General features: G+C 41.5%; 1 protein-coding gene across 1 annotated transcript in view; it reads left to right on the forward strand.

Annotated features, from left to right (window-relative positions):
- Positions 1–6,333: 6,333 nt before the first annotated feature.
- Positions 6,334–16,111, forward strand: part of LOC118420677 (tudor domain-containing protein 5-like) — a 45,411-nt gene continuing 35,633 nt past the window's right edge. Inside the window, exons 1-8 of the mRNA XM_035827571.1 lie at positions 6,334–6,502; positions 8,510–8,677; positions 9,643–9,863; positions 10,525–10,676; positions 12,931–13,004; positions 13,666–13,853; positions 14,499–14,555; positions 15,545–15,698. Coding sequence (XP_035683464.1) covers positions 8,515–8,677; positions 9,643–9,863; positions 10,525–10,676; positions 12,931–13,004; positions 13,666–13,853; positions 14,499–14,555; positions 15,545–15,698 — 1,009 coding nt within the window. The 5' untranslated portion in view covers positions 6,334–6,502; positions 8,510–8,514. The remainder of the gene's footprint in view (positions 6,503–8,509; positions 8,678–9,642; positions 9,864–10,524; positions 10,677–12,930; positions 13,005–13,665; positions 13,854–14,498; positions 14,556–15,544; positions 15,699–16,111) is intronic.

Genomic DNA, 16,111 nt, shown 5'->3' on the forward strand with positions numbered 1-16,111 from the left:
GAAAGCGAATGACGTTTCCCCTTGGCGAAACCGCCAAGCGAACCCTTTGGTCACCGCAAAGTGACCCCATACGATGGAACTTCCAGAATCTTTAACAAAATGTGCGTTACTTTTGTCACTTGAATTTCATAGTAAAACCCGTAACGACTAGGCAGAAAGCAATTTGAGTACTAAAAATTACTTCCTTACTTTTTTCTACAAGGCTCGAAAGCGAATGACGTTTCACTTTTCGAAACCGCTAAGCGAACCCTTCGGTCACCGCAAAAAGACCACGTACGATGGAACTTCCAGAATCTTCAACACAATGTGCGTTACTGTTGTCACTTTAATTTCATAGTGAAACCCATAACGAGTAGGCAGAAAGCAATTTGAGTACTAAAAATTACTTCCTTACTTTTCTACAAGGCTCGAAAGCGAATGACGTTTCACTTTTCGAAACCGCTAAGCGAACCCTTCGGTAACCGCAAAAAGACCACGTACGATGGAACTTCCAGAATCTCCAACACAATGTGCGTTACTGTTGTCACTTTAATTTCATAGTTAAACCCGTAACGAGTAAGCAGAAAGCAATTTGAGTACTAAAAATTACTTCCTTACTTTTCTACAAGGCTCGAAAGCGAATGACGATTCCCCTTGGCGAAACCGCTAAGCGAACCCTTCGGTCACCGCAAAGTGACCCCATACGATGGAACTTCTAGAATCTTCAACAAAATGTGCGTTACTTTTGTCACTTAAATTTCATAGTAAAACCCGTAACGAGTAGGCAAAAAGCAATTCGAGTACTCAAAATTACTTCCCTACTTTTCTACAAGGCTCAAAAGCGAATGACGTTTCCTCTTGGCGAAACCGGTAAGCGAACCCTTCGGTCACCGCAAAGTGACCCCGTACGATAGAACATCCAGAATCCTCAACACAATGTGCGTTACTTTTGTCACTTGAATTTTATAGTACAACACGTAACGAGTAGGCAGAAAGCAATTTGAGAACTAAAAATTACTTCCTTACTTTTCTACAAGGCTCGACAGCGAATGACGTTTCCCCTTGGCAAAACCGCTAAGCGAACCCTTCGGTCACCGCAAAGTGACCCCAAACGATGGAACTTCCAGACTCTTCAACACAATGTGCGTTACTTTTGTCACTTGAATTTAAAGTGAAACCCGTCACGAGTAGGTAGAAAGCAATTTGAGTACAATAAATTACTTCCTTACTTTTCTACAAGGCTCGAAAGCGAATGACGTTTCCCCTTCGCAAAACCGCTAAGCGAACCCTTCGGTCACCGCAAAGTGACCCCAAATGATGGAACTTCCAGACTCTTCAACACAATGTGCGTTACTTTTGTCACTTGAATTTTATAGTACAACACGTAACGACTAGGCAGAAAGCAATTCGAGTACTAAAAATTACTTCCTTACTTTTCTACAAGGCTCGAAAGCGAATGACGTTTCCCCATGGCAAAACCGCTAAGCGAACCCTTCGGTCACCGCAAAGTGACCCCAAACGATGGAACTTCCAGAACCTTCCACACAATGTGCGTTACTTTTGTCACTTGAATTTCATAGTAAAACCCAAAACGAGTAGGCAAAAAGCAATTTGAGTACAAGAAATTACTTCCTTACTTTTCTACAAGGCTCGAAAGCGAATGACGTTCCCCTTTGCAAAACCCCTAAGCGAACCCTTTGGTCACCGCAATGTGACCCCATACGATGGAACTTCCAGAATCTTCAACAAAATGTGCGTTACTTTTGTCACTTGAATTTCATAGTGAAATTCGTAACGAGTAGGCACAAAGCAATTTGAGTACTAAAAATTACTTCCTTACTTTTCTACAAGGCTCGAAAGCGAATGACGTTTAACGTTTTGAAACTGCTAAGCGAACCCTTCGGTCACCGCAAAGTGACCCCAAACGATGGCATCTTCCAGAATCTTCAACAAAATGTGCGTTACTGTTGTCACTTTAATTTCATAGTTAAACCCGTAACGAGTAAGCAGAAAGCAATTTGAGTACTAAAAATTACTTCCTTACTTTTCTACAAGGCTCGAAAGCGAATGACGATTCCCCTTGGCGAAACCGCTAAGCGAACCCTTCGGTCACCGCAAAGTGACCCCATACGATGGAACTTCCAGACTCTTCAACAAAATGTGCTTTACTTTTGTCACTTGAATTTCATAGTAAAACCCGAAATGACTAGGCAGAAAGCAATTTGAGTACTAAAAATTACTTCCTTACTTTTCTACAAGGCTTGAAAGCGAATGACGATTTCCCTTGGCGAAACCGCTAAGCGAACCCTTCGGTAACCGCAATGTGACCCCATACGATGGAAGTTCGAGATTCTTCAACAAAATGTGCGTTACTTTTGTTACTTGAATTTCATAGTAAAACCCGAAATGACGAGGCAGAAAGCAATTTGAGTACTACAAATTACTTCCTTACTTTTCTACAAGGCTCGAAAGCGAATGACGTTTAACTTTTCGAAACCGCTAAGCGAACCCTTTGGTCACCGCAACGTGACTTCAAACGATGGAACTTCCAGAATCTTCAACAAAATGTGCGTTACTTTTGTCACTTGAATTGCATAGTAAGACCCGAAACGAGTAGGCAGAAAGCAATTTGAGTACTAAAAATTACTTCCTTACTTTTCTACAAGGCTTGAAAGCGAATGACGTTTCCCCTTGGCGAAACCGCTAAGCGAACCCTTCGGTAACCGCAACGTGACCCCATACGATGGAACTTCCAGAATCTTCAACAAAATGTGCGTTACTTTTGTTGCTTGAATTTCATAGTAAAAGCCGAAACGACTAGGCAGAAAGCAATTTGAGTACTAAAAATTACTTCCTTACTTTTCTACAAGGCTCGAAAGCGAATGACGTTTCTCCTTGGCGAAACGGCTAAGCGAACCCTTTGGTCACCGCAAAGTGACCCAGTAAGATGGAACTTCCAGAATCTTCAACACAATGTGCGTTACTTTTGTCACTTGAATTTCATAGTAAAACCCGTAACGAGTAGGCAGAAAGCAATTTGAGTACTAAAAATTACTTCCTTACTTTTCTACAAGGCTCAAAAGCGAATGACGTTTGGCCTTGACGAAACCGCTAAGCGAACCCTTCGGTCACAGCAAAGTGACCCCATACGATGGAACTTCCAGAATCTTCAACAAAATGTGCGTTACTTTTGTCACTTGAATTTCATAATAAAAGCCGTAACGAGTAGGCAGAAAGCAATTTGAGTACTAAAAATTACTTCCTTACTTTTCTACAAGGCTCAAAAGCGAATGACGTTTCCCCTTGGCGAAACCGCTAAGCGAACCCTTCGGTCACCGCAAAGTGACCACGTACGATGGAACTTCCAGACTCTTCAACAAAATGTGCGTTACTTTTGTCACTTGAATTTCATAGTAAATCCCGTAACGAGTAGGCAGAAAGCAATTTGAGTACTAAAAATTACTTCCTTACTTTTCTACAAGGCTTGAAAGCCAATGACGTTTCCCCTTGGCGAAACCGCTAAGCGAACCCTTCGGTCACCGCAAATTACTTCCTTACTTTTCTACAAGGCTTGAAAGCGAATGACTAGTAGGAGGCCCAAACTTACGTCACTTATTCCTGAACACAAGAGCTATCTAATACTCAAAATTCGTGACCATAGTTTGTTCAGAGCACGAGATAGCGAAACCTGAAGTTGAGCTGCAGTACCATGGGAAGCCGCTACGGGACCGACAATCTAATCATTTCCAGCTTTCATCACACCTCACCAACACACCAAGTATGAAACCAATCCATTCGGCCGTTCTTGAGTTATCTTGTTGACAGACAGACAGACAGACAGACAAACACTACTGAAAATATAGCCTCCATGATATTTCATGGAGGTAAATATGTCGTAAACTTCTATCAGATGTATAGCAAAATGCCGAAAGAAATTACCGGCTGACATATACTAGTATATTTTCTGCATTTTGCTTTCTGATCACTAGGGGTCGCTGTGAGACCATAACGAACCGTCGTGAAAACAGTTTCGATTATTGTGAATTTATAGACGACGGCGGCGAAACTGACTTTTGTTCAGCTGCTAAGGGGAATTTATTTGACATTTATGGCCCACAGTTATAGCTGAGCCCGTGTGTTGTATTATCTTCGTGCGCGTGGTAGTTGGTCGGCCAGCAACGCCTTTCTATGTACATTTGTACAACGTTATATTAGACTGTGGCAACGGTGATGCTTTGTTTCGCTTATGACCCAAACAGCAGCGTTTTTTTTGTGTGTGTGTTTTTTTGTTTGTTTTTGTTTTTTTTGCATTTTCAATAAATTGTCGTCATTGGAGATGTCCATCACATGGATCTCTAGTCTCGTATTCTCTCACGAGATCGAGACTAGACCATTCTCCGCGTCCAAGATGTACTGACAGACATCGAAAATTTAAGGGGTACGTTCTCTACCTTTAATAAACAGTCATTGTTCGGAGAAAATTGATAACGAAAAGTTAGTAACTTAAACATGTGACTGATGAAACTCTTCAACAATGAAGAAAATTGTTGTTTTACCCCAGATAAAGTGACAACTTGGCTATCTACATACCAAAAATCATGACGATCCGTCAACACGTTTATGTTTTCTCAATGATTATGCAAATGAGCCCATCATTTGCATTATTAATTTGCCTTCATATTTCTCTCTTTCTCATCTATATATGTGACAAGTTTGAAAGTCCTATCATGGAATGCAGTTGATTTATAAACTTTCCTCATTAATTATGCAAATTAGCTGCTGATTTGCATAATTAGTATTTCATTATGTACATTGTTACTTGGGCTATCTACATACCAAAAATAATGACGATCCATCAACACGTTCTCGAGTTATTCTCGTCCAAAGTTTGAAAGGAAATCGGCGACTGCAGTTCCAAAGAAGCCGCTAGGGGTTCCAAACTTACAGCACTTACTCTCTGCCCCAAGGGCTATCTACCAATCAAAAATCACAACCAAAGCATGTGCAGAACACGAGATATTAAAGATTGAGGTTCTGCTGCAATACCTTAGCAAGCCGCTAGGGGACCCATTATCGAACTTGACCTTCGTTTTCCGACCCCTATCCACCTACCAAATATCATTGGGATCCATCCAAGGCTTCTCGAGTTATGCTGTTTACACACAGACACACAGACCCACAAGCCCAAAACATAACCTTAGCCATTCTGGCAAAGGTAACCAATTCAGCACCGATATATCATCAGGCAGGAGCAGAAGCATCATCTGGCAGCAGCATCATCTGGCACAAACAGGGGATACAAAGTAACCCAATACATTGAAGGTGACCTACATGTAGGCCCCTGCAAACCAGATGACGATTACACAAGTAAAGACCTATCAATCGACCCAAACCCTGGAACATCACCTGTTTTCACAACCAAGATGTTAGTGGACCTGAACCCCAACCAAGAAAACAACAGCATCATGCCTACAGTGTCAAGTTCATGCACTAGGAAGCCCAAAATCAAACCTGACCACCAGGACACTAGCACAAACCCATGTACCAAATAGCAAGACAATGGCACCTTGCATTCCGGATATAAAGCGCATGCCCCGTGCCCGCACAAAAGGTAACCTGGAATGTCAAGTTCAAGCACCAAGGGCGCCAAAATCAAATTTGAGAATTATTCAGCCACCGCCGACACATGTGCCAAATATCATCGCACCCACACCAACCGTTCAGAAGATATAACTCCGGAAATGCCCCTCCCGAACACAAAATTCGACCTGCCGTGTCAAGTTCAAACGCGACTAGGCCCAAAGTCAATCCTAGGCAACAGGCAACAACTCCCCACCCATGCACCAAAAATCGTCGCAATGGCGCGTATCGTTCCGGGCACACAGCGCCAAAAGTGCCCAAAAAACACAAAAAATGCCATCTTCAATGTCAAGGTCAAGCACCAGGAGGCCCAAAATCACACCTGAGTGTCATGCTACCACCCCCAACCCACGTACCAAAAATCGTTGTGCTCGCACCATCCGTTCTTGAGATACAGCGCCCTACATCCCCAGCTACAAAAAATTCCCACGCCCATGAAAACCATACCTGCATACATGCAGGTAAACAGTACATGTTTCATATATCATACATGTACAAAGTTGTAGAAGTCCCAGAGCATGATGGGACTCTGACGTCACGTAACTTTTTCGCGGGCTTTTGTTGTTCGCATCAAAATGCAAAGAGCCAATAGAAATCTCAAAAACCGTCACATAGCGAAACTGAACACACAAAAATATTACAAATTATTGTCCATATCTCAAAAAGATAACTGTTTGGACTTCGATTGGTGATACGTGAATCTGTTGGAGGTTTAAATATTTTTTTGCGTTTGCATGCCATGAAATTACTGGAGGCCATGATAACCTGAACTTTGACTTTCCAAGAAGTTATTTGGGGAACAACTTCGCGGGAAAATTGAGCTTCTACAGCGGGGAAAGAAGAGGATTTCCTGATTTGGGCCGTGCCTGGAGGGACACAGAAGGTATCTACATAGGTATAGTCGTCAAAAACGTCGGTAGATATTTGTGAGGACGGGAAAAAACGGACGAGCGAAACTGAAAGCTTGTCGATGCATGCTGGAATGCGGAGCCATGACTTATGCAAATCGCCTTTCCTTCAGGATCAAAACAAACTCGTAGACCTGAAGTGAAAGTGTTGATGTAGATTATCCACGTTGATTAGCTCCTAAGGTGTTGCTCTTTCCATGAACATCTTCTGTTTGTTAGTTAAATGGCGTATAAGCCATGCCCGTAGCCAGGATTTCGGTTGGGGGGGTTCTTTTTAGTAAATGTGGGACCATCGAGCGCCGCAGGCGCGAGGGCGTGAGGTATCTAGGGGGGTCCGGGGGCATGCTCCCCCGGAAAAAATGAAATTTTGACCCTCTGAAATGCCATTTCCTGCATTTTGACCGTCAAAAATCGCTTGCGAAGTTTAATGGTATTTCTATTAAAGGACAAGGCTTCGAGGCCAACTCCCTCGACATATTTTCACCATGTCCGACACCAAAGGCGTGAGGCGTCGCAATGGAGGTCCGGGGAAATTTTGAAATCTGGACCCTCTGAAAAGCCATTTCCTGCACTTTCTGGGGCAAATTTTGCTGATAGACTTACTACGATTGGCTGAAATGTCTATCAAGGAAAAATGCAAATCAGTCATGCCTTTGAAAAAAAATCTTGGACATGAAAAAGTGGACCTTCGATCCTGAAAAAGCGGACCTTTTGAGCGAGTGGGGGGGTTCTTCCGAACCCCCCGAACCCCCCCCCCCCTGGCTACGGGCATGTAAGCTAACCACATGGCAGTAAGTTGTTTATATCGCACACAGATTCACCATGGAGGTGTGAAGAAAATTTGCATATCCTGACATCCAGACATGTTTGTTGACATAGTATGAAAAGTTCTACTTTGGCCATGTGAATATCAATGACCAGTGGTATGAGGCATATTTGCAATTGAATAGAGACAGCATTGGTTATATACATCTGCATTTGGAGTTGTAAACAGCATGGGAGGATGTAATGCGAGTTCACCTTCATCTGCAGGGTAATCTATTTCCATTGCATTTAAAAACAAGAAAACACCATAAAAAATATAAGCTTTTCACCCAAAAATTGCTAATTTGGAGCTATTCTGTACAGGCCGCTACACGGTAAAAATGAGTTTTCCTGGGATAATGACTAATATGGCAATAAAGGTCAAGACTTCTTCTGTATACTAACTGAGTAAAAAGGAAGAAAAGCTATTCGATACGTTGTCCGCAAGCTCCGATGGCGCTAAAACACCCAAAACGCACACAGAGCGCACAATCTGGGTAATCAGGCGACGAAACGCTTTACCGCTATCGTGCGCACTAATACCAGGAAGTGTTCGCCGCACGATCAAATCTCCGACACCATAAAACGCTACAAACAACAAGCATTTGCAGAAGTATAAAAGATTATACATTGCTAAAGCGATAGCCGGAAAATCTAGAGCCAAAACTATAGAGACAACCTCTGATATGCGTCTTATTCTTAGGGACTATTTGGATATCTGGTCATTTGAAATTCCGAACCGGAACCTTATATAGACTAGTCTTACGGATTTGTGAAAAGCTGCATAAGTACAGTCAAACCTGTATTAGGGGCCACCTCTACAGAGGGGCCACCTGTCCATAGTGGCCACTTTTTGTCGGTCCCTTGGGTATTTTATCTACAAGTTACCACCTCTATACAGAGGCCACCTGTCTATAGTGGCCAAATTTGTCCGGTCCCTTGAGTGGCAGCTATAGACAGGTTTGACTGTAATTGAATAATGAAAGTTGCATTTTTTATCATGCATGAAGATCCCCTTTTCCTCCATCTTTTTAGCCCCTTGTAAACACATTCTACAACCTCCTCTAATCCATCCCCCACCAATATTGTCATAGAGGTATTTACATTATGATCGCTATGATGTTACATTTATAATGAAATGCCTCTATTAATAAAAAAGTATTCTCCTTGACCAGCAGGCATCATGTCCAGCAAGGCTAAGATGGTCCAGGAGGTGAAGAAGGACATCAGGTCCCTCCTGATCTCCGCCCAGCGTGGGCTGACCGCCACCATGCTGCTGGACGACTACAAACAGTTCATCGGTCATCCGCTGCCCTACAGGGAGCTGGGATACAACGCACCGATTGGTAGGAATATGAGAACCCACAAGCAGATATCGGAAGGATAAATCTTTACATTTTCCTGTGTTGGAGAGGCAGTTTGTAAGAGAAACTAGTAGCTAGGGAAATGTTATGATTTACCCACAAACATCTGCTTAGTTATTTGAGATCTGTAATTTACAATGTAAATATAGGACATCTGGTATATCATACATGTGCAGGGTATTTTGATTAGTACAGACTGTATTTTTAATATCTGTATTGAGGCGAAAGACGTCAGAGTTCAATATCATGAATATGTCGTCTTTACTATAATGAGTGAGAGATATAGAGTCTAGTAATAATGTCATGAATTGAAGGCACAGGCAAATGTGTGGAATGCAATTTTAGATTGCACCCAAACCATATATTTTTATGATGAAATTTTTTTTCAGTATGTTATTGTCAAATTCTATCTTTGAATTAGCTTGTTTTGTAATGTAACTATAAAACAAGTCTGAGACATTTTCTAAACTTTTATACTGTGCTTTATGCCTCCCTTCTGCACTGTTGGTAATGTTATATATATTATTAGGCTAATGGACATGAGATCGTGAGGTCACAAGTTTACCCAGTAATTGCTGGCATTCCTGACTAGACATGGTACATGCATGGACTTGGAAAAGGAACTGAGCACAACTTTCTTTACCCAGGTTCAAATGTGTGCCTAACTTGGTTTGGGAGGCTCTGCCTGACAATGATGTACCTTCACTTTAGATCAGTGTTCTAGCTAGCTTGAATTTTTTTTCCATTGCCCGGATTTTGAATGGAAACCCTGTCAAAGGTGCAGCAATCCTAGGGTGTCCGGGGTATGCTCCCCATGCCAATTTTGCAATCTAGACCCTCTGAAATGATATTTCTTTTACTTTGGGGGGGCCTAGAACTACTGCCTGTACGGCCCCAGAAAAGCTATGAGACCTTATCCTTTCCCCATCTTTTCCCTACCACACCAGATTTCATCCGGGACATCAGTGATGTGGTCCAGCTGACCTGGCAGGGTAGTATGCAGGTGCTGCGGGCGGTGGTGGATGAGGATACCCAGCGTGTAGCTAATCTGGTGGCCAGACAGAGGGAGAGCAGGCCGAGGCGGATGTACGAGAGAAAGGCACATCCTCGACCCAGGCCGCTTCAGCCTGCTCCTACAGCCAGTGTTCCTGCTGGCGTAAGAACACAGGTACAGCAATGGTCTCTGTGTTGTGTAGGGTGGGTACATAAAATCTAGGTACATGTATAGTCCAGGTCCAGAGGATCAGGTCCAGGTATGGACTTGAACCTGGGCCTAATTATCTGTGAAAACTTATGAACGTGTGTCACTCAAAACAATGGTCCATTTTGCCACAAAGGATTCTGTTTGGAGGAGTATCTGACATCCATTGGCATTTTAAAATCCTGTCTTCTTGTAAACAACACTAACTACCTTTAGACCAAGTTGACCTTAGAAGCTTGGGAAAAATGACTATCAACTCTCCTCTACTTCACTCTTGTTCTTTTCTTGGACATGTGAGCCAAACAAAATGTTAACGCCAACCAATATAATCTGTTGATTTTCAAATCGGTCCAACATCCGGTCTACTGATTTTTTTCAGGTCCGGTATTTCTGGACCAGTCCAACAAGAAAATCTGTACCCCTAGTGTTGGGTGTTCATTTTGCATTCGGGAGGTCGCTGGTTCAAAGCCTGGCTGTTTCATATTTTTTCATGTCAAGCAGTGACTATATCATGCCACAATTACTGGTCTATTAAGGCCTTGTAGCTACCTTAATGTTTAATCCTTTGAACTAATTTTGTCCTTCACTGCTCTAACAAATTGGTGTATGTGTGATGTTACACTTTCAGGTAAAGCAGCTGTTAGCATCCTACCCTAGTGGGATCCCAAGCTCTGCTTTCAACACTGCATTTGGCCGAAGGTTTGGCAGCCAGATCAACTACACTAAGCTGGGATACAAGTCCATGGGAGAACTGCTCAGGGCACTCCGGGACATTATACTGTACGTACAGAATTAAATAAGATTCCTAAAAAAATGTAGCCTGGGTACCATCCGGAAAGTATTCCACTCAGACGTTCATTATATAATATATACAGTTGCTTCCAGCTCTGATATTCATTGTACACTAGATATATTGCTTCTCTGCTGAACAAGCGCTCTAGAACCCATTCCTTAATTTGCGCATTAACACCGTTAGCACCAAACGGTTTGAATGCGCAGGTCTCCAGATGGATAGCAGAAGCGAACATAGGAGCAAACTACTATCTGGATGGCACCCAGGCTAGAAAATTTTGCCATGTGTTCTGGAAATTTTCCATTGAAATACTGTGTAGTCCAGTTGTAAGTGACCCTGTTTGTGGACCAAGAGGTTGAGAGTTTAAATTCTGGCTGATGTTCCTCAACCAACTTACATGCTGTTGGAAAGGGTCAAAATTGCACTTGTGGAAAAGAGCTGTGAAAATTTCCTTGGTACAATTCACTTTTCTTTACGGATAAAACAGATAAGACTGTTCAAAAAGTAAAGTGCTACATGTAAATATGACATTTTACTGTTTGACCAATGTCAAACAAAATTATCACTATAACTTCTGTGCAGTGTTTCCCCCAGAGGGTCGTCCGCCCGTCCAATGACGGACTCATTTCGTTAAAGACGGCTTGGACGCAAATAAAAGATTGGGACTCACATTTTTGCCGAGAAATCTGTACATGAACATAGTCAAGAAAGTAAACCACAGTTTTGTGTTTTGCATTGAAGCCATGGGCTTGGGGATGCCGTCAAGGGCCAGAAAGCCACACACTGTTTGTTTTGCAAGTGTCACTGACGAAGGATATTGGATTCTATCCGAAACGTAATAAGACACCACACAAACTTTTTCTAGATAAGAAGCTTTGACAGTTTCTGTTTTCATCGTAAACACGCTGATCAGAAACATGCCGGTGCACAGCATGGCATGCAGGGGGAATCCCCAACCAACTTTCAAGTTCACTATCAGCAACAGGACAGAAGAATAACTCGTTCATATAAGAGATGGTAGACATAAATTTAGAATAACAAGTATAACTTTTTAAGTGATTTCTTGTGATATAAGTTTTAAGACCACAAAATCTTCAAAGGGGCAGAAATTCGTGGGTAAACACGCTCAGATATGGCAGTCGCTGATCAGACCCCATGGTATGCTATGCCAATCGCTTCACTAGCTTCCCCTGACGTCACACATATCTCGCGACAACTTGAGATATTTCGGCCGCCATTGCTGCTAACCCAATGTTTTTCGTCTTTCTGAGAGCTGCTTTCTAAACGCAAATTTCTCAATCTATGGAAGGTTTTAGATGGTTAACAAGTATACTACAGTATGAAAGAGAACTTTTTAAAAGTCTAGTATGTACCCCTACGTTGCGGCATACCGGTACATGCCCGTAGCCAGGGGGGGTTCGGGGGGTTCGGAAGAACCCCCCAACAAGCTCAAAAGGTCCGCTTTTTCAGGCTCGAAGGTCCACTTTTTCATGTCCAAGATTTTTTTCAAAGGCATGACTGATTTGCATTTTTCCCTGATAGACATTTCAGTCAATCTTAGTGAGTCTTTCACTATATATCAGCAAAATTTGCCCCAGAAAGTGCAGGAAATGGCTTTTCAGAGGGTCCAGATTTCAAAATGTCCACGGACATCCATTGCCACACCTCTCGCCATTGGTGTCGGACAGGGTGAAAATATGTCGAGGGAGTTGGCCTCAAAGACTTACGCAAAAGCCTTGTCTTTTAATAGAAATTCCATTAAACTTTGCAAGCGATTTTTGCCTGTCAAAATGCAGGAAATGGCATTTCAGAAGGTCAAAATTTCAATTTTTCCGGGGGAGCATGCCCCCCAACCCCCCTAGGTAGCTGCGGCACTCGATGGTCCCAAAATTACTAAAAAGAACCCCACCAACCAAAATCCTGGCTACGGGCATGCGGTACGCAGCACAAATCAAAACCTCCTTGTAGTTATCTTTATTTTTAGATTTATTTTTCGCGTTTTTTGCGAAACTCCGTTCCCAGGTGGACGGCCTCTAAGCTGAGGCCTGGCAGAAATGCTGCTTCTAAGGGTCTTGTCAGGTAACATTTTGCATATTCCAATATGTAATACATGTAGATGAAATTTTTATTGAAGTGCATGGGAACTTCAAGAGAAATTTATTGCTAATGCCTGCAGGATTTTTTTAAAGTTCAAAATTAAGGTGTTTGAAAAGGTATAAAGGTGGAAACATTGTTTTACAGAATACGACCGCAGGCTGGCAGCACTTTTCGCATCTACGGTAGAGGTGACTCTTCTAACCGTTCCACAACCCAAGGTAAGGATAACTTTGAACATATAATCATAAATATGCTATATCTGGATGTGTTCAGGATACAGTAGAAGCTGTTTAATTGTACTCCCCATATGCTAGTACATTTTGTGCAATTATCCGGCTGGTGCAACGAAGCGAAGTTATTCAGCTGGACTGCATTACTACCAAATTTCGGGATTCCGTACCATTAACAGAAGTGTGCAGTTATCCGTTGTGCAATTCACTGGCTTCTACTATAAGGCCCACCCTGCATATAAGTGTGCATTATGTAACTCCTTTAACGTAGTACTACCGCTTTGGAAGCAACAGCACTTGTGTTTGCTTGTTGGTCATGCCATATTTGTTATACAAAATGTAGGTCCTTCCAACTTAAAAGTTTTGCTTCTTTGTATTTGTCCCAAACTCTTTTTTTTTAGAAGCAGTGAAAAGCTCAAGATACAGGCATACCTGTATACATGACTCTGTATGTATGTATGTTTGTACGATATATGTATATACAGTCATGTGTATAGGTTTGAGTCACTGTATTTTCAACAATTTACCTCAAACAACTCTGTTGTCAGTTTATACATTGCTCCAGTAACATCATTTGATTAAAAGTATGTGATACATCTGTAACTGACTTGTGGTCATATCTACAAATCAAATGTATTTTTCTACCCAGTTGTGGAAGCTGGAGAGCCGCACCAAAGACCCATACTTGTGGAAAGAGCGAAGAGTCCCACACAGACAGAGTATGAGCTGTTAAAGCCACACAGAAGTACAGAACAGCCCAAACCCAAACCCACACCCAAACCTGAACCTGCCTCATGTGGGGTCATCGACCCTGTTCTGAAGGCAGAAATCACAGAGGTTTGTAGGCAAATTTTAGTTTTGTATGCTGTGTACTTCTTTAGACTTGTAACAATGTGACTGTGACACACTTTTGCTTGTTTGGTACAAAATATATATTTTTTCATTGTTAGGCCATAGTGATTTAATTATATGACATCATCTGGGAACCCCAAAACTGATAGGAGTGCGCAAATAAAAAAAAGTTTGTGGAAGAAAAAAGATGTCTTGACTTGAGTATAAAAAGTGGCCAGTAAGGTTGAACAAATGACTAGACACACAGAATATGGTATACCGAACAATAGATTTTTCATCTTTGTTCCTTTACTTCTTCTTGACTTCGGGATTTACTTTGAGTTTGACATTCTTTGAGATTAGTATCCGTTTTCCGATATTCTTGCAATTTACAGCATATATGTGCTCATTTTTACAACTGCTTTATATGATTTACAGTATGGTCAAAAACTTTCTTTTATTTTTGGAAACAGACGAAATTTGCTGTGCGAGCTAATGTCATCATATAATTAAATCAACATGGCCTCAATGCTCTAAAATGAAAATACAATGTAGGTATTGAACATTTCAATTGTGCTATAGTTTAAGAAAACAAAGACTGACAGAGCTATGATCACAAACATTGTAACGCTTGTTAAATTTTGTCAATAGGTTCTTGCAGAACGGCCCAATGGGATGTGGGCGAAAAGACTGCCATTTGAATATAAGGTAAAGATATGTTTTGCATTAAATATGTTGAATGTATGAAGGAGTGTTGCTGAGTGTTTCTGCATGTAAAAGAATACAAGGTCCTTGCTTGAATTTATTAACATGCTAGTGTTCTCTACTACCACGGTCTCTACAAATTTGTTAATTGCCTACTGTAATAAAGTTGCAACTGTAATAGGGTAGTCACAAGGAAAAGAAATTTATTTGCAATATTTCACATAAACAGTCAAAAAGTGAAAATCTATCTTGAGCAGAAAATAGAGGATATCATAAGTAATTGACATGTACGGTTCTTGTGTCGCCTTCATCAGTACAAAACGGGTCTAGCCAGCGTCCGTTTTTCCGTCCATTGACGGAAATTTGCTGCGTCTGTCTCTTTGGTATGTTTAAGAAAGTATACAAACTATGCAAAGCTTTTTACGTATCAATTGATGGAAATTTGCTGCGTCTGACGGAAAAATTTTAAAACCAATCCGTGAACCTTGACAGACAAAAATCCTTGGTGGAAGCTACAGGCGGCTTGTGGACGCCGTCCACGGCCGTAAAAGCCACACACTGTTTGTTTAGCTATTGTTATGATTGTTGATAATGTGTGTCGGTGCCCTTTCGCATACGATAATCTCATTAAAACCCGTTTTCAGTTCAGTCCTTCTAATTAATTTTCGCGGTTTTCGCGACGATTTTAATTGGCTGACGGAAAAAAATTTCGAGCTGGCTAAAGCCCTGGTACAAAATGAAACAAATACTATTGATGCTACATGAACTAGACAGAATCAGAGCAATTCGAACTTGACCTGATTTATTGTGACGTAATTACTTGATATTGGAATGTTCTATAATGTGAGATGTTAAGCATCCTTGCCGCTACGTCACATAGCGGCATTTTGTACTGATAAAGATGACAGATGGTCATTAAAACGTTTACTGAAGAATTAAAGGAAGGTTGTGAAACTTTGTTCAACGTTCCAAATGTATTTTTTATTGTGCAGAAAAAACTCGGGAAAGAGCTACCGCTACAGGAAAATGGGTTCTACAGTGTGATAGAGATGATCTCAGCTCTAACTGATGTTGCTGTTATCACACGACCCAACCCTAACGGAGACTGGTGGCTATGTGAACAGAAGGCCTACAGAAAGAAGGAAGGTAAACAGATCATAACAAGTCATAGTGCTGCTTTCAGTAATGTTGAATGTTTAATATTTCAGAGAACGATAGTAGTAAACTTAAATTTAAAGGCTATCACAAGTAAGAAAGATGTAACAGTTGCTTCTCCTATATAAATAGCTAATTACCTCCATAAAGAAAGGTATTGTTTTTGGTTTTTGTGTGTGTCTGTGTTTCTGCTTACTTTTGCCAGTATGCCTTTAGAACCTATGGATAAATTGTTATGACATTAGGTATAAGAGTTGGTCTTCCTAGTGGCTTCTGTTGGTACTGCAGCAGAACGTCTGTCAACTGTTCTGATTCTCGATTATAGCAGCCCATTCAACATCTGGTCGGCAGTTACAGCCCCGGACAGCAGATTTTGTGTTACACATACTATTCTGATTCCATGG

This window comes from Branchiostoma floridae, chromosome 8 (genome assembly GCF_000003815.2).
Source record: "Branchiostoma floridae strain S238N-H82 chromosome 8, Bfl_VNyyK, whole genome shotgun sequence".
NCBI classification, from domain to species: Eukaryota; Metazoa; Chordata; class Leptocardii; order Amphioxiformes; family Branchiostomatidae; genus Branchiostoma; species Branchiostoma floridae.